We start from the raw sequence: 24,346 nt of genomic DNA on the forward strand, positions 1-24,346 counted from the left end.
GAACAATATGTGGGTGATGAAGTAGTGCAATATACGAGCATCAACACTAAACAAACCAGTAATATAATGAAGAGTCTGCCCATGTCTGATATCAGGCCTCCTGGACTCTGCCATAACATCACCCCACACAAATCCAAGAAGTGTAACATTGCTATCCGTATCATACTCCATTGTGAGATGACCATCAAAGTCGTAGCCTAAAAGCTCCAACCATATCAGAGTCATCATAACTATGTCCACACCGAAGACGTAGGACCTCAGCTCTCCCTGTATGTAGCTGAGGTTATAATAGAAGGTCCTCACCATAACCTTTCCCCTTAGATGATTGGGTGAAAGTCAACGTGGATGGATCTTGCTCTCATGGGAATAACCTAGTTAGTTGTGGTGGTGTGATCAGAGATGCTACTGGTAAATGGCTAGTTGGTTTCTCTAAATATCTTGGGCGTGGGAGTTCTGTTATGGCTGAAGTGTGGGGCATTTTTACAGGTTTGGAGGTAGCCTGGGAGCATGGGTACCGTCAGGTTCATCTAGAAGGGGACTTTACTACATCACTTGCCTTGATTAACCAAGGTGGACTCTAAAACGGAGATGTCTCTCCCAAAATTATTTTTTTCATTTCCACGACTCGAACTCAAGATTTCTGATATAAACATTTTTTGATACTTTTTAAATAATACCACTAGTAAAAAGTAAAAAAAAAAAAAATCCATGATTGAAGTTGACTTGGTCAATAATTGAGTCATGACTGGGTTCGGGTCTAAGTCCGAAATATTGATCAGGACTAGACTAGGTTAAATTCAATCTAACTTATCCAACGAACACTCGAACAGATAGCAAATAAATAATTAAAAGTTAATATTTTAAATATAAAATAATTATATAGTACAAAGAATTATCTAATTATTTATTATAAAAGGATAATATGTTAATCATTAATTACTTTAGTTTATACGATTAGCCTGGACTCAATGACAAGGCTATGTAACTTGCATTAAGCCTCCGTTGATATAAAACAAAGTTAGTTAAATTAAGGATTAAAAGTTAAAAGACTAATTACAATAAATATTTAGGATATAATATTTATATCAATATATAATAAAATTTATTTCATTATATCTACAAAAAAAATTCATTTTATTATAACCCTCCGTGCATTGCACGGGTTAAAATACTAGTTTATTAAATACAATTAACATTCAATAAATATTTATTAATTCATCTTAAATAATAATAACATAAAAAATGTGCACAACAATAATTTAGTCTATAGTTAATAAAAAAGAGACTATACATGATTCTAATTATTAAAAGTATATAATTTTTTTTGTTAAGATTATATAAACACAAGTGAACCCTTAAACAAATTACTGTACCAAATGCAGTTATGTTTTTCAACTTTAGTCTGTAGATAATTCTTTTTCCGAATAATAGAAACCTGGAGGCAGATAACTGGACACAGAGAGAGATGCGGCAATGGAGAATGACTATGATAAAATAAAAAGATAAAGCGTAATAGGGAATAAAAATAAATAAATAATAATAAAGGTTATCCAGAGAAGCACATAGTTGTCAGATGAGTCATCGCGTGTCTGAAAGCTAATCCAGTGAGACATGGACAGCCCACAGCTGTAACCCTCTTCTTCGCACGTGTCAACCGTCAAGCCCTAAACTCAATCCAACTCACCCTTCTTTCTTATAACCTTCCCTTCTTCCTTCACTCTTGTGTTTGGGTTTCATTTCAACCCTCTCTCTCAACTTTCCAACTTTCACTTTTTCAAGCACGTACTTGCACGCTACAACACACACATACACATTGACAACTAGTGTGGAAAATTGGGACATTTACTATTATTACTGTTGTACCTTAGTGGAAGCTACAAGACCCCAAACACAATACAACTTAAGCGAGTTTGGTTGGTTTGAGTTTCGGTAGTGACACCACAACTACAACAAACCAAAGCATAGTTTAGTTAGTGTAGACTTCAAAACCGCCTTGTCCTATCCACACTTGGACTTCCACCTCACCCTTTCTTAACGCCATGAAAACAGGTCAGGCTCTCTCTCTCTCTCTCTCTCTATATATCTAAATATCAATTTCTGCAAGATCCATGTTGGAGCGTTGTTGAGCTTTGCTTAATTAGTATTTTTCCTTTTTATTATATCTTAAACCTTTTCTAACTTTGGCTTTTCCTGAGTTTTTTTTTTTTTTTTTTTGGTTCCAATTTACAAGGCTCTCTTTATTTTTTCCGTTTTTTGGTTATTGGTATTTGGGGTTGGTTCACCATATGACATCTAATACAATTCCAATTTTATGTAGAACTATCATAATGTTATTTCGTGCTCTTTCTGCTTCTACCTCTTTTTGATAATTTTGTTTTGCTTTTGTTTCTATTCCTTAATTAGCTTATTCGTTAATCTATAAGAGGTAGCTGGAGAAGGAAATATAGTTTGATGAATGATAAAATATTTCGAAGAATCTGAACAATTATACGTTTGTAATTATTGCTTGCTAAGGAAAGTATTTTTGGTTGAGTTGCTGTGGCATTCTCTAAAACAAAAGCAAGTTAATTGGAAGAGGACTTGCTTGTGTTTATGCTTGCTGCAATTTCCAACCGATTTCACCAAGATTTATCTTTCGCATATTGGATTAAAAGTAGGTTTTGGTTTGGTTCTCTGATCTAAAAGAGGAAAGGAATTAACATATAGTGTAATAAAAATATAGTATCATCTACGGATAAGAACTTACGCGCAAAGGGGAAAATTAGGCTTTGTTTGATTGGGTGTAGAGAAGGAAATAAATGATATCGTTGTGAAGGAAACATTCGTATGTTTTCTATCTCATTAAATGAAAAACAGAATGGTCCAAAAATAACAAACATCAGTATGATGACAAGGTAGATAGGTGATAGTATATTATAATAAAATACTCATTTTATTTCTTAAATTTGTGCTATCTAAGAATGCCAAAGCAAGGTACTACAGTTGATAGTTTAGATTAGAACAAACCTCATTAAATTACCTAAGCATGATTGTCTCTTGATAAATAGCAACAGTTTTGCTTACCAAAATAAAAACAAAAATAGTAACAGTATTTTTTTCAATTCTGCATTCACATCACTAAAATTGCACTTATAAATTTATATGCATATAAACATCCATCGGTGCACTCAAACAGAAGATAGTTGAGCCATTTTCTCTTGATCATTAGTTAAAGTATGGTTATGCATGAAAGACTCAATACTACATGGGATATAGTAAAGTCATTTTTTGAATGTACTCAAAATTATGGAACTTGGTTTCTGGAATTGTGTAATTATGCTTCCTCTATACAGTTGTAATTAAAAGATCATCATGTACCCAAGACCCCTTACTCAATTAACTGAGTCTTTTTGAAGATTGCTTTATCCTGAGGTTGAACCCCTGTTTCGAAGGCCATTCTGCCTACACTTTAGCTTATTCCTCCCCACACACCTCTTTGTTACCACCAAAAAGAGAAGGGGGAAAAAAACTGTTAAAAAGGTTGTTATTTGCTATTTGTTCATTGCACTAGTTTTCTAGTAGTTGATGTTGAAATCCATCTAATTATCATCTTTCCAAGTTATTGAGAGTAGTTTCTGCGAGCATCAATTTTTCCAACTAAAAATGCTTGCTTGGGTTTTGGCTAGAGGAGAGAACTGGTTATTAAGTAGAGGGAGATCAAAAATTCAAATTTCACCAAGAGAAGGGTAGGCTTGTCACCTTGATGATGTAAATCTCTTCCATTGTAAAAGAAGTGCTGAATTACTTATTTCTTTGAAGGACAAAACCACTCAAAATAATATTTTGAACTCATTTACTTTATGATCTTGCATTAGATTTGATAGTTGCTGGCTTGCTGCTATTTAATCTGAGTCATGTTAGTGAAATGTAATTTATATTTCTGTATTCAGTGTGTGTTTTCTGACACAGGTAGCTGTTCAAGTTGATCTGATGACCTCCACAGATATCAGCACTTGATCATAGGTCTTTTTGTTCGGTGGTGCTAGAAAAGGGCTTTGTTTCTAAACTAATCTATATGGGAACTGGAGAAGACAGCACAGCTAAACCTCCTAAAAAATCTTCGTCAACTCAGGTTTTTTCCCTACTATCTTCCTGCACTTTTTCCACTGCATGTCCCTACTCCTACATGTCCTTATCATCTGTTTCAATTAACAGGAGCTACCGACAGCACCTTCATATCCTGATTGGTCAACCTCCATGCAGGTAGTGGAATTTATGATAGATTTGTTTCATCATTCTTTCACCATCTGCTGAAAGCTCTTATGCAGATAAATTATATTAGCAACTAATGCATCAGCTTCTTCTTTAGGCCTATTATGCTCCTGGAGGCACTCCACCTCCCTTTTTTGCCACAACTGTTGCTTCCCCAACTCCCCATCCCTATTTGTGGGGAAGCCAGGTAAATTTTATATATCATTTGGGATATATGCAATCATACTCTTTAGAAGAGAATCTTATCATTTATGGTTTTGTTGAATTTTCCAGCATTTAATGCCACCATATGGGACTCCAGTCCCATATCCAGCTTTATACCCTCCTGGGAGTGTCTATGCTCATCCTGGCATGGCAATGGTAAAACACTTGCTCACCCTCTAATCCCTGCAACACCTCTATGCCTGGGCAGAAGAATATGAATTTATCATCTGCTTATACAGGATGAGTTCACATGTTGCAAGGCAATTTTGTTTGTGACCTTTATCATAGTTGGGCATTTTAATTAATAATCTTTCCCTTTTTGTTCGTTTTGGTTTTTTTTAATTATTTTGCTAGACGCCAAGTGCTATGCAGCAAAGTACAGAGTATGAAGGGAAGGTACCTAATGGAAAAGATGGGGATTCATCCAAAAAATTGAAGGGAACTTCTGCAAATACAGGTTCCAAAGCAGGAGAGAGTGGAAAAGCAGGCTCAGGTTCAGGCAATGATGGCATCTCACAAAGGTTTGACAAACCACTGGTTAATTTGAAATGTTTTTGAGATTTATTTCTCTTCAATTTGCTTTCTTAATATGGATTTTCTATATTAAAAAAAAAATCATTAAACAGTGCTGAAAGTGGTTCCGAGGGTTCATCAAATGCTAGTGATGAGAATACTAACCAACAGGTATATAACTGATTATCATCAGTACATGTGCTCTCAATTGCTTTTTTAGAAAATAATAACCTTACTGAAATCTACTTGCCCCCTTTTTTGTTTTACAATTAGCTGTCTATTGTCTTTGTTTCTTTTATATTCACGATTGAATTGATTTATAGTTAAAAGCATGTTGATCTTTTTCCTATCTGTTTTGCGCTTTTGTATGATGATTTCTATCTTTGTAGGAATCAGCTACAAACAAGAAGGGAAGCTTTGACCAGATGCTTGTTGATGGTATGCATCACCTGCATTCATGATAAACGGGCTTTTTTTTTTTTCTTCTAATTTTTGTGTCGGTTGCTGAAATTAGTATTCCCATGAACTTTTTCAGGAGCCAATGCACAGAACAATTCTGCTGTGCCTGGAAATCCCGTTGTCTCAGTGGCTGCAACAAATCGTAATATTGGAATGGACTTATGGAATGCATCTTCTTCTGGTACAGAAGCTGCAAAAATGAGACATAGTCAATCTAGTGCCCCGGGAGCTGTTGCTCCTTCAACCATAATGGGACGTGAAGTTGCACTTGGTGAACAGTGGGTACAAGTACGTGTCCCTCAGTTGTTTTTCTTAAGAATTGTTCTGAGCATGTATTGCTTTTCGTGGTCAACATCTTATATCCTTATGCATTTGTACATCCATCTTACTTGTTCCCACATTTGTACATCCATTATCATATATCTAACATTTGCATTCTTGTGTTAGCTGTCTTTATCTGGCCAAGCCTTACTTTTCCTTACTTTACATTAACTTCATCTGACCCCCTAATGGCTCCTCTGTATTTTGATAGGATGAACGTGAGCTGAAAAGACAGAAGAGAAAACAGTCCAACAGAGAGTCAGCTAGGAGGTCAAGACTACGAAAACAGGTAACTTTCTAATTTCTACGCGTGTATTGCTCTCCCAAGATCAATTTCTCCAGTCACATAACTCGAACTCAAAACCTATGATAAAGGGTAAAAAGCTCCTTGTCACTTGAACCAGTGATTGTTGGTGAAGCCATATTTTTGTGTCATTTTTTACGAAACTACCTTGTTTTGGTATGTTTTTACATTCTCTCTCCTTCACTTTCTTTTTCTTCTTAATTTTTTGAGAAAATGTAAAAAAATACAAAAAACACATCAAATGACGTTTCATAAAAAATAACACAAAGTTGTGTTATTTAAAATGAAAAACACATTTCCCATATATATATATATATATATATGGCTTTACTTTTCTCCAGCCGCTTGACGTCTAGCAAATAAATTTGGGGAATCATAACCATACAAAGTGGGTAAAAGTATTAAATGCAGGGAGTCATAATTAATTAACAGTGATTTATTGCTGGACGTCCCTGCTGGAAAAATGATTGTCATATATATATATATATATATATATTTATATATAGAGAGAAATATTTCTCAAGCACCGAGAGATATATTTATCTCCGTCCACCTCAAAATTACGTCGTTTTGTTTATTTATTACCTTATATTAATTGATTCACCTTTGAATGATTATGATTCTCTTTTTATCTCTCTTCTTTTATCACCATTGATCCATCTTTGTACGGTTATGATTTAGTAGCTGAAAATAAAATTATCTTAAGTAGCTTGAGAAACTATAAGCCCATATATATATATATATATATATATATATATATATATATATATATATATATATATATATCGTCGTGAATAGTACATTTTACAAAAAAGAAAAATGAAGTGTTTTGCATTTATTGTACCAACCAGGCTGAGTGTGAAGAGTTACAAAAGAGGGTGGAGACACTGGGAAGTGAGAATCGAACTCTCAGGGAAGAGCTTCAGAGACTTTCCGAAGAATGCGAGAATATTACATCTGAAAATAATTCTATCAAGGTAGATGTCTCTTACCATTCTGCCTTCACAAACAATAGCGTTTTATTATGCAGTGCAATTTATAGGTTGGCATGTCACAACCTTAAATTTTTATCATCTGAAAATAATTGCTTTAAACAGGAAGAGTTGGAACGGTTATGTGGGCCAGAAGCAGTTGCTAACCTTGGATGAAACAACGCCACATTAGTTCTTCAGTGTTGTGTTTGATGGCTACAGCAAAAATTGATAAGACTCTTAATTGAGACGAATATATACGCAGTGGGAATTTTCTTATCAGTTGCCAGGTCTCCTAATTGAGAATAGGATATAATTTTTTATTTTTTTTTTCTTGTTTTACTAATTGATATCATTAACCCTCAATTGTAATTGCCCTTATGATTTACACGTCATTTCTTGTAATATTTACCAATGCGGGAGAACATAAAATGTCGGCTACTTGAGCTCTTCTGTTTAGAATTTACTTTTACAACTGATGTTAAGAATCCAACTTCAATTTCTCAATTTTCACTGCCGTAAGTGTTAAATATTGAGTCATATTTTTATTCTCCTATATATCTATAATTGAGTTGATCGATGAAGTTGGGTATATGCAGCAACAACATTTTAGATTTGGGGAATGAAGGAGAGAATGAGGAGGAGGAGAATATTTTGGAGGGAAGGAGAAATTACAGATAAAAGAGAAAATCTAAGGAGAAGATTTGCGGAGAAAAGGAAAATCTGATTGGAAATCGAGTATAGAATTTGAGGATAGAGAGAAGAATGGGAGATTGCTCATGAATATTTTTTTATGGGAATTATTCTCTCATTCTACATGACATAATTATTTTATGTTATTTTCACATAAAAAATTATGTCATTATTTTTCTTTTTCTTTTTTAATTGGTGGTGGATTTCATCACAGCATGTGTTTATAATAAGAGATAATCATATCCAACAATATAATAAAATACATTTTTTTTTATATACATAATAATGTCATCGAAGTTTGAACGTCTCATCCAAATTTTACAATCCTTATACCATTCTAAGTAGTTTTCAATTCTTTTTGTATCCATTTCATTATCAACTTACCACTATTCGAGTTCTGCCACTGTCCTATTGTCTGCTCCATTATAAACAGTGACAAGGTGTGTCATCAAAGGTGATAATAGTTGAATAATCGTACTAGAATCTCCCTCTTCAATTTGTTTTTCAGCCTCTCGTGCTGAATGAATTATCCTACGAACGTAAAGAGAATCGTAAATTATATTGCATTAACACGACACGTCGACACGTTAATTTTAAAAAAATCGTATTTTGATATATTGGGACAAGTTTTGATATTAAACATTATTGTTTAATATAATATAATATCATTTATATTTAGTACATATAACAGTCCATAATAAGTTATATAATCAATTAAATATTCAAATTTCATAACATAAATATAAAGCAAAAGTAATTTTTCATATATCTTATTAATTTTTTTTCCAAATTTCATAATAGAAAAAAATTGACTTATGAATTAATTTTTCATTTTTAGTTAATAAAATAAAATTGATCTAAAAAAAACGTATCGGAGTGTTGACCGCGTGTCAGAAACACGTGTTGGAATGTGTCAGATCGTTGACCGCGTATCCTAAAATATTGATCTCGTGTCATATTGTGTCGGTGTCCGACATATGTCTGACACAATTTTTTTTCCAAAAAACATGTCGGTGCTTTCTTGATCGTAAATGCAACATAGTAGAGCCTAGAAGGAGGTCATCACGTTAAGGAGGAATTGGTGGGCTCATAGACCATTTGGAGTTATTTCTGTTTAAATTTTCCTATTTTGTATTTGGTTGGGAGATATTATTGTTTGGGGTCTTTGAGTGCCGGGCGCGGCGACCGGGGGGTGGGGGGGATCTAGCGACTTTAAATGACGCCCACAATCCCTTGCGATACTTATGTGATGTTTTTTTTTTTTTTTGGACAGTGCCGCCTCCACCCCATCGGCACTAATTCTTTATTACTTAAGTGCCACCCATCCCCCTAACGACACTCATTTTAAAATTAAGCATCTTTTAATTTTTTTTGTGCCGCCACCCCTTGGGGAACTCGGACGGCATGCTAAGTGGCATAATCTCAGCCGTACGAGCCCCACATTATCCTATTTTTTACCTCTGTGTTCTCGCTTTCAAAATTTCAGACCTGTAAACATTCTTCTATCTCTCTCTTTTTCCATTTGTAGCATTCTATTCTCCTTTGTTTTTTGAGAGACATACTATTTATTGGTTGCAACAAAGCGAAGCACAAGCTCTTCCAAAGCAAAAAAGCTCTAAGGCAAGTAATAAGTTAACATCATTTTCATTTTATTAATTAATTAAAATCATTTATTTTTTTTATTTATTTTAGATATTTGACATAATAATATTTAGAATACGCTAGTTTTTTTTTGGTAATCTAATACACTAGTTTTTTTTACTAACACAAGCATGTGAGCAATTAATTATATTTATATAGTTGTCATAATAAATAGTCATTGGAAAGTAGTGTTTAATATTTTAATAATATGATTTAAAATAATTAATTTGTAAATATTTAGGATTTTTTTAACTAGAAATAGTTGTTATAATTTTTGAGATTAATTATTTTGTGTTATCCTAATAACATAAGCATGAATAATTAATAATATATAGAGATTTTAAATAATAATTAATTTTTTTTTCATGTGTACTTAATTATATTTACATATTTGACATAATAATTAGTCATTGATGAGTAGAGTTTAGTATTTTAATAATGTAATTTAGAATAATTAATTGTTTTTAATATTTAGGGTTTGTTTTAATTAGTAACAGTTGTTATAATTTTAAATTAATTCTTTTGTGATATCCTAACATAGGCATGTATAATTAATATATAGAGATTTTATATAACAAAATATATTTTATGTTGATGTGTATAATGTTTTTATATTTAGATATTTGACATAATAATTGGTCATTGATGAGTTGTATTTAGTATTTGAATAATGTAATTTAGAATAATTAATTTGTTATTAACATTTAGGGTTTGTTTTAATTAGTAATAGTTGTATTAATTTGAAATTAATTCTTTTGTGATATCCTAACATAGGCATGTATAATTAAAAGAGATTTTACATAATAAAATATATTTTTATGTTCATGTGTAATTAATTACATTTACATCCATATAATTTTCATTATTTATAATTTTCACATAAAAGTATAGCCAAACCAAATTGCCTTTGCAGTCTGTAGGTGCCACACACAAATGCAGTAGTTACAATCATTTTATTTTAACTCTGCTCTATTACCATAAAGTATATAGAAATATAATTGTATATTAGAATTATTAAATCGGCATAGAAGCCTCAACCTGTCTAGCCCCTAGGATATAACACAAACGAAGGATGATAAAGGCATCAGTGTATTTATCAGTACGCACCCAGCATTCTCAGTGCAAAAAGAACAATGATAAATGCAAAACCTTTCATATTACATAAGGTTCACGTCATGTGTCCGTCAAATGAAACATGACTTCATATTTTAGTAGATTTGTATGGAAACTACAAATATTCAGTCATAGATACAAAATCTCAAATGTGATTTAGCCTGCAGAAATGTTCTCATCCCTCTCTGATAGGATAAACAAACTTTAACTTCTAATATACAGTTAAGCTGCATTGTTGGACAAAATTAAAGGACTTGCATTCTAGTTTTCCATGCTTTATTTCACTTGACGAGCTATATTATCACCTCTTCATTTATTCTTATGGTAGGGATGTGAGAAATCTTTGACATATGTTTCCCTAACCTATTCTTCTATCTTCCTTCCAATATAGGACAGTAGCTTGGATCTTCAACAAAGAAAGAGAGGAAGGTAACCTATCTTTGATATTTAAAAATAAATTCATATGTACATAATTAGGCAAAACAAGAAGGATTTGAAACGCATAATAGCAGCAAGAAAATAGGAATAAAGCAATAACCAAGCCAAATTTGTTATCATATTGAATCCCAGATCCCACATGCATCAATTAGCAACACATTACAATTTGAGTTGGAGAGCTATTTTGATGATATGAATATCATATATGAGGTTAGTATATGATTTGATGAAGCTTGATACTCATATTTGAGTATTTTGGAAAAGTCACTTCTGCCGGGTATTTTGTACTATTGTAGAAGCAGCTGGTAGAATCCCGAAAAGGGAAAAAGATGAGAAAATGGAATGAAAGACCAATATATGCCCAACAAGTCATAATTAGACCAATAATGTTAAAGTTAAGAATATTATGAATTCCGGGTACAGTTAAGAACACTAGTACAGACTACAGTACAATTAAACAACAGTAAGTGGATCTGTGGTATACTAATCAAATTTTTAAGTTAAGAACATGATAATTAAACAAATTTAATACTAATTACTTAAAGTTGGAGTTTTGGGTGTTTCTGGGTAGAATTTTGATAACAGTTCAAATAAAAATTACATCGGGTTTCACTAAAGGACAGAAAGTCACTTAAGTGACTTGGTCAAAACCCTAGAAGACTAGGGCACCCCTTCCCCTTCACCATTCAGCGACTCCTTCTCTCTCTCTCTACCATTTTTTAATTTCAAACTTTCTCCTCCTTCTCTCTAGATTTCCACCATCAAAACTCCATCAAATCACCAAACTTCCTTCACAAAACTTGTTCCTCTCATCCTCCTCTTCAACAAACATTCCTATTTTGTTCTTGGAAACCAAATTTGCGTGGTGGAAACCCTCACATACAGCCACGATTTTGGGGTATCTTCAAGCCATGGAGATGATGGTTTGAGTTATCTTGGAAGAACACTCCTTTGGTGCTTGTTTCTTTGAGTTTTAGTGTAAGTTTCTTGAATTCTCTTCTTGAAAAATCCTACCTTTGAGTTGTGTTCTTGAGTTCTAACTTTGATTCTTTCTTAAAGGTGTGTTCTTTGTGGAAAAGATGCATCTTTGCTTGAGAAAAGTGGAAGCTTGAAGCCTTGAAGGTAACTTGAAGATGTAAGCATGAATCTTTGGAGAAATTATGAACAAAATCCTCCTCCCTTTCACTATGCAATTCGACCATCATGATGTTTCTATGGGGTTGATGTTTGAATTTGATAAAAATGGGTTCTTTATGTTGTAAAGGGTGGAAAATTATAAGTGGAACCAAGGAAAATGTTAAAAATATAATCTTTAAGCTTAAGAACACTAATCTTGCTTAAGGAGGGGATTTAAACCCTAATGACACTATCATGTCAAATCTTCCCTAATGAGTATAATTAGGATTTTATGTTTAAAATTTAATTAAATAGTGGATTAGTGAACTAATTAAGTGTAGAATTAATTAATTAAGAAATGGTGGAATTAACAAGTGAAAAACCCATATTCAGTCAATGGAGGATGACTTAGGGCTAGTATGTAAAAATTGATGTTAAGACCTAATTAGGATACTAATCAAGGGTTAAAGTGAGGTGGACCATGCATAATGGTTTAATTAATTATAAAACCCTAAAAATGAACCTAATTAGTGTTTAGAAGCACTAATTATGTAATTAGTGAACTTAATGAACTAAGACCTAATGTGACTATGTGAGAATGCATAAGTGACCTAACAATGGAAAAAACTTAAAATTAAAGTGACATAGGGTTTCTAATCAAACATAATTAGGGTTAGCTAATTAAACCTAATTATGGAGCTAGTTGACAACTTAGGCTTAAGACTACTTTATGGACACATGATCATGTAATTTAATGAAAGAAAATCCTATGGAATGATACCTATACAATTCGGCCATGTGTAAGATAATTAAGGTTTTAGGTGCAAAAATTGCATTTAAGGATGATTTATGGTTTAAGGTGTGTTCAAGTCTTGAATCAACTCACAAATTGAGAATCTAACCTAGGACTTGCCTAAGCATATAATTTCGGCCATGAGGGAATATGATGACCTTGAAGTGTTGAAAAAAAATCTAAGTTACCTTAGTGGCCATAGAGTGTGGTTCTAAGGTTAAGGAAGGTGTTTGAACTATGTGGTTGCTAGTGTAACAAGTTAACACTTCATATTGCACTGAAATTATGTAATTACGTAATAAATGGTCTAGACTTGTAATGACTATATTATTGGCATATGAGTATGAAAAGTGAAATCATTAAATGATTAAGTGTAACAGCCCGTTGTACACCGGTATTGTTAACATTAATTATGATATTAAGCGCAGTTACAATCACAACAATTCATTTATAAAAATGCGAATAAACTTTTTTCGATTATTACGCGAGCATTTAAAACATAAAAAGCGTAATAATTAAAAGCTGTGACCGTAACCGTAAACTCTTGCGGAAGACTTATTTAAACTATTTTTATAACTTACTTTACTTATTATAAGTTACTAAGGGGTTCCAATAAACCCACTTAGCCAATTTCCAAACTTTACATTTTTACCTATTCAGACATGTTTCACTCTTAATTTTTCTGCGACCACACCGCTCGCAACCAAACCTTCTTATCAGATTATATAATTGTCTTACTTAATTTCTTTTTCAATAAGCTATCACACGCTCAATTCGGAGCTCATTTGCTCCGGTTATCGCCGTTTGAAGTTGGATAAGCAAATAGCCAACCAACCCCAAAAACAGCTCCAAACCACTCACATTACTCGAATTACTGCACTCAATCCACTCATCCATTTGATCTCAAATTTTTATCCTACAAACTATACATCTCAAACTTCATTTTGATATATCACAAGCTTAATTTGACTGCGAAACGAAGCGGGAATTAATTTCCCAAATCAGGTCCAGAACTGCCTCAGATGCAGTGGCATAGGAGCAGTCCGCGTTTCTTCATTTTTTCCAGGCCGAATATCAACCCAGATTTTCCTCAAATTTTGACACAATGTAGAGGACATCTCAACCTTCAAAATGGCGTATGGGACGTCCCTATTGGACCTCTATGGAGGGAGATATGCTCTCCCGAAGTTCGCCTAAAATCTGCCAATTCTACAGAAAATTCGCCAGAGTTTCCTTTGTTTTTCCGAAAATCCCAAATTTGTAAAAGATCATTCAAGCCTCAAATGTACCTAATAATCACATGATAATAGAGTAATAATCCAATGGGTGGCACACACAAGGACCAACAACGCCTTGGGGCACTTACAACTCATTCCAGTTTATAGTTATTAGGCATATAGTTCATATTAATCATCCTTAAGTAGTTGCAATCACTAACACCTTTTTCATGCATATTTTCATCATACATGTAATCATACCCTAAAATAGGCCTAAGGCCCTTCCATCATAAATAGACATGCATCAAATCCGATTACAATATTGCTTTACAACTTACAACTTGAAACTTAAACTTTAACTTACATTCTTCCAATATTACAACTTAAATTCAAATGACAACATAACCAAATACATAACTACTAGACTTGGGCAAAATGACATGAACAAATATGCTAATGAAGCTCATGCCACATACATATGAGATGTCCATGCCCTAAGTCTAGCCTAGGCCACACGTCCAACAAAATGCAAAATGTGAAGCACTCCACTGCTCACTCCGCGGGCCTCTTGCCCGCTGCTCCGGCTCCACTGCTACCTCCTGAAATAAATGCCCCGAGACGAGGTGAGATATACGAATATATCTCAGTAACCAAGAGGTTCTGGAGAAAACTCCACCCAATGGTTCACTTCGATGCATATCAATAGAATAAAACAGCCACTTTGAAAACGGGATAAAGCAAGGGATTTAGAGAAACTGGGGAAATATCTGAATACAAAATACGACGCTACGGGATGGTAGCTACCCATACCACGCACGCCCTGGCATATATAAGCCTATGGGTCCACCCGAGGTGTGATCAAATCACTACCACCCTGGTACCCATTCCATCGGGTCCACCCAAGGTGTGATTAAATCACTACCACCCCGGTACCCATTCCGTCGGGTATAATCCAAGGTGTGATCAGATCACTACCACCAAGGTACCCATACCATCCATAACACCTGAGACATTCCTAGTGTGCTCCTATCCGGATCACACACTATAACTTACGGTCAACTGAAACTCCCTCTCGGAGACCTATCCAGCGGAAGTCCAAAACTGCCTGCAGGCTAATAAAACTGTCTACTGGCCAGAGACTCGGTACATAAGTACCCATAGGAATAATGCATGCATGCTCGTGTGTTCTATACTACTCATACACATTTTCTACCGTTGCCATCAACTGGAAAGATGGAACAGAAAAGGGGAACAAGCCCCAGTACCAAGAGGTTACCTTAAGTAATTTCCTCACTAGCTCTGCAGCAGCTTATCCCTCAACTTGGTACACAACAGAATGCCTACACAGAGGACATTCTCAATCTCTTATAATTCAAACAATACATGCTAATTTACAATTATACATGCATTGAACCAATTACATACCTCAATCCACTTGGTCCAGGACCAAAGGCAACTCCCAGATTCAAGTTTCGGGGTTCAAGTCAACGTACGACAACCTATACAATTACGTACATCCATCAGTACGCGTCAAATAACCTCAAAACGCAAAAATCACAAAATCCTCCCCTTCCTCCTTGAAGGTTCGGCCAAGCTAGTATTAATTTGAGATTTATTTTTCTAAATTTTATTTCTCATTTTGTTACGCCTCATTAAGTTGTCAAGAGGCCAATTCAAGTGCCGTTTCGTCATTTTCGCGTCGAATTACATCAGAACGCGAAAACCGCAAAATCCCCCCTTTTCTCCTTGAAGGTTCGACCATCTAAGTGTTATTTGGGGATTTATTTTTCTAAATTTTCTTTCTCATTTTATAACGCTTCCTTAGGTTGCTTAGAGGCTAGTTCAATCGTCGTTTTTCCGTTTTACGACATTTACGCATCGTTTTGCGAAATATTTCACTCTAGGCTCATTTAGGTCTCTAAACACAATTCATTTTTCCCATTGATTCAAACACTTTCCAACTACAACACAAACCATCTAAGTACCATATAACTACACAAATCATCATCCAAATCATTTTTCAACATCAATTCACTCATTTTTCCCCAAAGGTTCGAATTTTGTCCTATGACATTCCAAGGAATTTCCATTCAATTTTAATCACTCCAACCTTCACACAACCTATTATATCATCATACCATCATGCCACAATTCATCATACAAAGTCTCAACACCAAAATTCAAAAGTCCAAAGTCATGATCATCAATTTTTCTAAGTTAAATTCATCAATTTTCACCAATAAATTTCATCGCATTTCTAGCTTTAATACATCATTCTAACACATTATCATCTAATACACATTTTCAAATTGAGCTCTCTAACATCACAATTCATAAATTCAAAGCTTTAGGTTTTCAAAACTCAATCACAAGAATCAACCAATAAAAAGGTGTAACAACTCACTCAAATGCTAGGCAATGGGCTCCTCCTACACATACTCCACCATTGGAGCATTCCAAAGCTCCATGAACGCAAAATTTCTCCTCCAATTCGCGGCTGAGAATGGGCAGGATCTCCTCACACACATGATTTCAAGGCTCAAGAGTGGTACCAATGGGTTTAGAAGGTTCCCTCCAACAAATTTCAACACAAACTTTGTTGAATTTGGTGAAGAAATGAGTGATTAAAGTGAGGAGAAAGTTTGAAAGAAAATTGGGAAAGAAGAGAGGGAGGCGCGGGTTTGAGGGCTGATGGGGAGTGGAGGAGGTGATGAATAGTGTAGTGATGATGTGTCTTAAGTGAATTTCAAGTGGGGTGGGTCCCACGCCACCTCACGCGATTCAAAACGCGTCAAAACTCTCACTAAACGTCCGTAAATTCAAAGCCTATTTAGAAACTCTAATTTTTAGCATTAAATATTCCACTTTAATTAGGCTTGATCAGATGAATTTAGAGTCCTCCATTCGCTCGGAGAAAACACTATTTTTAAGCTATCGCGCGCGCCGTTGGCACGTTTCCCCAAAATGACTTACTTTCATCAGATTTTATCAACAATCATATTTCCTAACTCATTAGACCATTTGTAACTCATATTTGAAACCTATAGCTCAAAATTCAACTGGCACATTTTACGGTGCAATCGTAACGCGATATTTTTACCCGCGAAAAACACTATTCACTGATTTTTCTGAAACTTGCCTATCCACTTAATTTTTCGTTCTGAACCCATTTCCAGTGTTATTTTTACCATATGAGACCTTCAACTCAATTTTTATCTTCCTAGGGTTGCGTGTTGGCTAATTATCGTTTTGCCCTTTCTTTGTATTTTGGCCTAATCTTTATGATTTTCACTAATCCATCACTTGATTACACACTTAATGGCTTAAATACTTAATTTAAAATTGTGAGGTGTTATATTAAGTCTTGGAGATAACTTGATTAATTAATATGTAATTAATGATGTGAATGGTTCCTACTCTAGGTGTGCCTAGAGAACCTTGCACTTGAGGATTGTTTGGAGCATACGTATTTGTATTGGAGTGTGGGCTTGTGCTAAGCTCCTTGAGGTAAGCTCCTGATTTTGGTTGCTCCTCTCTCTTGTGGCTCCACCATGATGGTGGGCATTATGGTTGTATTGTATGAAAGTATGTGATATGTTGTATATGTGAATTCATTCACATTCATATAGATATTATATGATTCTTGATGTTATGATGATGCACTGATTATGTATGTTATGAGGATCCTGACCAGTGATTATGGTATGTAGGCTGCCTATGGCTTGACCCTGGGAGTTATTTCATACTACAATTTGTGTTGACTGCCTATGATTTGACCGTGGGAGTCACACTAGGCATGTGGGACATGTCAGTTAGCTATTCTTGGGGAGAGCCCTTGAATAGTTAACCAAAGGATGAGTTATGATGCTATGTTTATGCTGTATGTTTGTTATATATACTTTATATCTGACTTGTCATGCAGGAAGTGAACTCGGGGGATTAGAGGATCCTCTAAGAACCTTGAGCTTACTGAGATGTTGTTATCGCACCCCTTTTTGGGGACGTCATTTCAGGTACCCATGGTAGCAGTGAGTCTTCTAAGGGAAAGGGCCCAACTACAGATTAGTGGATTGATGCTGCTGTTTATGTTACGCTGTTATTTTGTTATATGGCATGCGTAGTGTTTTGGCATGCCTAGTTAGATTATTTTGAGACTATATTGATGTATGTAATAATGCTCAGGATTGTTATTATTTGAGCTTCTGGATTATGGATGTATTTATTATGAGTTATGTTAGATGCATGTGATGAAGACACATAGACCTGATGTATGGATTTATTAATTTGGGCACGGAGTCATTATGTATGTACTAACTCATTGAGGGGATCACAGTCCGTGTGGGACTTGTGAGCTGTCTAGTTATAAACTTTGTCTATCAGGATTGTATTATGGAGTGAGGTTCTTATCTCCTAGTTATCCGTTAAACAACTGTTATGCTGTCCGTGAGACTTTGGCAGGAATGACACATGTTGTTATATCCGGTTAGTCAATGACCACTAACAATGGCTTAGGGGATTAGTTAGTAGTTGTATGTTTTAGATTTACGCTGACGCAATATCTCATGTGAACTATTTTGGAAAATGTTTTAGAAAATATTTTGGAAAAAGTTTACTTGTATTTTCAAGAGATGATTTTATATTTAATACAATAAAGACTTCCGCTGTGTACGCTTAATATCATGTATGTTAACAACCAGAGTACTACAGGATGTTACAACATAAATATAAAAATGGTTTGACCTAAGTACAAATTTCTCGTGTCGTGTTAAAGGGCCTTGTTGAAAATAATGACCCCAAGTATTGATTGCCATGTGTCCTGTGTAAAGAACCGTCCTAAAAAAGTCATGGGTAACAACTAACTCTGAATGTGTTGTCTCAAACATAGCTCACTTCGAGTCATATTGAGGGGTGATGGAAAATTAGGGTTTATCTAGTGGTCACGATAGAGAGGACAAAATAGGATAAACTATCATCTCCTGCTCTTATCTATTGTTTAATAAACCAACATGTTGGCTCATTTTATCCTGTCTGCAGTAGGATAAACTTTCTTAAGGGGAGACTTGGGTTAGAGATTGAAAAGAAAGGATAACAAATGTCCACTATCACCAATTGTCACCACCACCACCACTTCCACTCACAACCATTGTACCTACCACCACCACTATTGCTACTGTCGCCATTGGCCACCACCACTATAACATCTCGTGTGCACCCGATTTATTATCTTAATTATGATATTAAGCAAAACTAGGAATTAAAGTAATTAACGTACAATTGTGAATAAACTTTTTCTTTTTTCACATAAAATCATTTCATGTTCATTCACTCATAATTCCTTTATTATTAGCTCTACTCGGATTAGAAGTATCCTATATAAATCTATCACCCCATAATAAGTGGTTCGCATAATCCAAAAATGGCTAAAACACAAATTTAAGAAATAGGGTCAGCGCGCTTTAGCGCCTAAAAGCGCGTTGATGCACGTAACTTGCATTGTTTAGCACGTAGTATTGTTTAGCACGTAGTAATGCGCTCTAGCGCGCACAATAGGTATTTTCACTTGCAGCACTCCCAATGGTTGCTTATTGCCTCAAAGCGCGATTTAGCACTATTGAGCGCATTGTAGGACGCTCGAGTGACCATTTTTCTGATTCCCAAGCGCACTTTATCCCTCTCACATAGAAAGAAAAGTTCTTAGCGCTCTGTAATGCACTAGTCTCGAACTTGAAAGGTTTTTTTTGAAGCGTTGGACCACTTTTCAAGGACATAAGCATACATCAAGTACCTATGAACCATTTCACTAATCTTCCCAAATAATCCAGCATTAATGCATGCATTTTAACCACGAATTCACTATTCTTGGCATTAATTCACCAATTTCATTACAATATACATCTTGCCATTGCGTAGTCAAAAATCAAAGTTAATAGTACACTCGGCTTTACTTCACATGTACATACCATTGACCACAAGTACACTTCATCAACTATGGCATCAAAATATACATTTCCAAATAAAGGTTAACATGTTACTAATTATCAACATAAGCCAAGCCCAAAATGAATGGTAACTACTGAGTATAATAACCAAAATAATTAAATTGGGTATTCAGGAAATATTTTAATAATTAAAAGAAGTTAATTATATGAAAAATCTAATTATTTAAATTAAGTCACTTTCGGAGTAAGTGTGAATAATGAAAGTTTTGGGGTAAAAAAGCACGTAGGAAAAATTACCCAAAACTTAAAAATAAATTAGAGGAGACTACACGACAAATTTTAAAGAGCCCAAAATCATAAGTTAGATATCTCAAGTTGAGGGTGAGAGTGTGGGAACCATAGAGGGTAAATAAGACTTTACCCATTGTAGGTATTTACAATGTTATTAAAACAGGCCCGGTCATTGACCCGGTTGAGGTATCGGGCCACTGGTTCAACCAGTGGGTCACTAGTTAAATCGCATGACCCGGTGATTATTTATAAATCTATAATTTATATTAAACAAATTATAAAAATACTCAAATAGCTAAAAAAAAGAATATAAATTCTAAATATTTTAATATAAAAATAATAAATTATACATTATCATCCAATAAAGGATCAAACAAACATATAATGCTTGTGATACTGATGTTTCATGTTTAGTAAACGACATCTCTAACTATAAATCAAATCAAAATTCCCTACATAGTGCATAACTGAGATAATATTAGTATTGTAGGTACATAATTTATGTAAGTCAATAAGCAACAAATCACTAAAATATGTCAATTATGAAATTTTTTGAATTTTTCTTTTAATAAACCAGGTCGGGTCACCGGTTAACTGACCGAGTCACTGGTTTTCACCAAAACTGACTGAGTCGGACCGGGTCGCACCGAGTGTGGTACTTGGTCGATCTAATGTGATAACCAGACCGATCAGATGACCGGTTCACCGGGTTCCGGGTCGACCCGGCCGGTTCGGTTTTCATAACATTGGATATTTACTAAATCAAGTCTCTCACTTTTTCAAATTTCTCTCTCATCATCCACGGTCTCTCTCTCCCTCCCTCATCACTTTCTTTATTTCTTTTCCCTTCCCACAACCGAAGCATCATCCCTCTCTCTCAAAGAATCGCCGATCAAGCAAAGGAAAATGGGTGAGAAATCTTCACCCATTTCAGGAAACACTCTATAAAGACCCACACCCACTCATCAACCACCATCTTATAGAAGCTTGTGTTTGAGGAAAAATCCATTAAGAACTACACCCACATGTGCGGAAATGGAGATTGAAGCTTGGAAGAGGAGTGTTGTCTTCTAAAAGCTTGATTTCCTCTTGTTTAAAGCTTGAGGTAAGCCAAACCATAACCCCCTCTTAAGTTTCATGAATATTTGAGGATTTTAGGTTATTTCAAATAGGGTTTTCATGGTAGAATGCGTAGTTGTTAGAATGAACGTATATGTCTTCACAAATTATATTAGGGAGTTGTTCCTCTAAAAGAAAAAGCAAAGAAACCACCATTTAATTCATTGTTCGAAATTTCATGTTTTGGGTGAATAGTAACTACGAAAGTCATGGTTTGAGTAGTTAGAGGTTAATGTGGATATGTGTTCCTTTGTTAAATATGTTATAGAACCCATCAATTTAATCATTTTCAAAATTGGACCAAAAATAAAGTGTAGGTTTCTTATGTTTTGAGTCTTGAGAATGAATATGAATGGTGATATTTCATGTTGTTTGATGACATAGTTTGATCCCTTTTGGTTTTCAAGTGAAGGCCAATTATTGGATCAACCTATGGATTTAATTTTTAATTCTTGAGTTATTCAAGAATTAGGGTAAGTTTCCAACCTTATATTCTTGGTAAAATGATGGTTGTTGGCTTGGTATTTGATATATGAATGATTGTATTATTACCTTTGAAATAAGTGTTGATAGAAGCAAATGTATTTTGTTATTGCTTTGGACATAAAGCAATGATTAGATAGATTTCATGTGTGAAGAAATCTTTGCATAGGAAGCTACTTGATGTAAGCTTTCGGATCTTGGGATTTATCCCCCTTTTGTTCCAACATACTCTGAGGGAGTAATAGTTTTATAGTGGTGTATGTAATTGCACTAAGATGTGATATAATGCATATTATATTTATATGCTTTATTGGATGCATAATGGTGTGATACCTTTATTATGCTGCATTTTGATTGGATCCCTGGCCAGGAGATTATTTGTATTATTTGTTTAATGCCTAAAAGGTGATATGCCTTTCTGAATTACTTTGAGAAGTTGATCTCACTATTGCAAAGTATAATATGGACTTCTCTTGGAACCAGAGTTACGTGGGTGCAATTCCAAGTGGTCAAAACCTGAGAAAAGGAGCATGTTGGGACTCTTCTTGGAGTTGCCATATGAGCATTATAATATGGATTTCCCTTAGTACCAGAGTGATGTGGACGCAATACTAAGTGGGTAAAACTAGATATGAGCATTATAATATGGATTTCCCTTAGCACCAGTATTGTTAACATTGATTATGATATTAAGCGCAGTTACAATCACATCAGTTCATTTATGAAAATGCGAGGAAACTTTTTCTTTTTCATTACGCGAGCATTTAAAATAGGAATAAAACGTAATGAGTAAAAGTTATGATCATAACTGAAATATAAACGCGGAATAATTATAAATAATGTCTAACTATCATATAATGCTTCTCTCAAGTCACTAAGGGGTTCCCATAAACCTACTTAGCATAAATCTCACTTTTAAGGTTTTTACATAACTGAACATGGTTCAGTAATCTAGATATTGCGAGAGATCTGCATGCTACGAACCTCCCATCTTTTAGTATATTATTCTAGACTTAATTATATTTCCAACAAGCTATCACACGCTCCATAAAGTTCTCGTTTGCTCCGTTTATCAGCATTTAAAGCTGGACAAGCAAAGCTGCCAGCCAACCTCAAACAGGGCTCCAAACATTCTCTACTCTTTCAACGATTCTGGAAAATTACTCCACCAATTGCTCTCACATTTTTATATAGTAAACTAGATACCTCAAGCTTCAATTTGACATATCATGGGCCTAATTTGACCCTTTTTACGTATTTTGGTTCTAAATTTAGGATTTTCCCTAATCCTACCCTTTAATCCACATTTTCATATATAATTATACGTTTTAGAAATACGAGGTGTTATAGAGCCCGCCCTTGGGGAGTTATTTGGGAAATGCCATATGAGCATTCTAGTGACGACCGGTGTCCTGAGGAATAACTTGGTTGAGATTGTGATTTATTGCATTGATAAATATTGTATTATATCTGCTTTAGTGTTTTTACACATAAAGCAAACTTAGGGGTGGAAGAATCCTCCAAGGACCCCTAGTTTACTGAGATTGTTATCTCACCCTGTGTGGGGACCATATTTCAGGTACACATGTTGATGGAGTTGGACCTTCCCTAGGTAAGAGGCTTGTGTAGGGAATGATATTTTTTGCATGTTGCTTAGTCATTTTGTTAGAGACTCATAGGGGATATTGTATTTTGATTTTCCTTGGCTGTATATGACATGGGTATATATTTTGGTGAGCATAAATAGTGTCTATGCCTATTTTGTACAAGACTTGTATCTTTTATTTGGAGGAACATGTATAGGGCCTTGCTATTATGATATGTTATTTTGAGATATATATATGGATTGTATGCAAACCTTAATTTATTCATGATGTATATCAAGAATGAATGTAAGAGGTTATTCAGTATTTATCTTCATGTTACTTTTGGAAGTTGATGCATAATTATTAATAATTAAAAGAAAAGGCATAAAGCCTATTAATTGTAATCCATGGATGGATTATATGTTGGACTAGTTGATAGTTGGAATGTGTATGGAAATTTTATAACCGTTAATTAGGTATCTTTTACTATTTGGGAATAATCTCCAAAGCCTCTAAATACAAAGGAGATGTGATTCGTTTTATTTTTAAAGACGTGAGGTTTAAGAAAGTATCATATAGTTTTAATTGGACAAGAAATGATTGATGAATTGCAATGCACTAGGAAAGGAAAAAATTTATTCATGTTTTGACATAAGAATAGACATAATTCAATTAAGTTTAGCTTTCGCATTTATTTGATTAAATATATTGCGCTTAATACCATTTGCAGGATAATACACCGGGTGCAGACGAGGTGCTACACCAAGCAGTATACAGGTTTCTTGCCCTATTAAGTCCCAACTCCTTCACCTGGAGCACTTAAAACATAATCCCTAAAAAGGGTGAGATAATAATCTTAATAAACTTAGGATCCTTGGAGGATTCATCCACCTT

At 34.5% G+C, this 24,346-nt stretch overlaps 1 protein-coding gene across 1 annotated transcript; it reads left to right on the plus strand.

Annotated features, from left to right (window-relative positions):
- The first annotated feature begins 1,748 nt into the window (after positions 1 to 1,748).
- On the plus strand, positions 1,749 to 7,530 carry LOC133301605 (G-box-binding factor 1-like). The gene is made up of 12 exons (XM_061501252.1): positions 1,749 to 2,049; positions 3,949 to 4,111; positions 4,195 to 4,242; positions 4,349 to 4,438; positions 4,525 to 4,611; positions 4,810 to 4,976; positions 5,082 to 5,139; positions 5,358 to 5,406; positions 5,504 to 5,715; positions 5,960 to 6,037; positions 6,904 to 7,029; positions 7,150 to 7,530. The coding sequence occupies exons 2-12, from the start codon at positions 4,055 to 4,057 to the stop codon at positions 7,198 to 7,200; spliced, it is 1,023 nt and encodes a 340-aa protein (XP_061357236.1). The 5' UTR covers positions 1,749 to 2,049; positions 3,949 to 4,054; the 3' UTR covers positions 7,201 to 7,530.
- Positions 7,531 to 24,346: the final 16,816 nt, after the last annotated feature.

This window comes from Gastrolobium bilobum, unplaced genomic scaffold (assembly GCF_033153095.1).
Source record: "Gastrolobium bilobum isolate Gb01-03AN ecotype WA unplaced genomic scaffold, APGP_CSIRO_Gbil_v1 utg26694, whole genome shotgun sequence".
Classification (NCBI taxonomy): Eukaryota; Viridiplantae; Streptophyta; class Magnoliopsida; order Fabales; family Fabaceae; genus Gastrolobium; species Gastrolobium bilobum.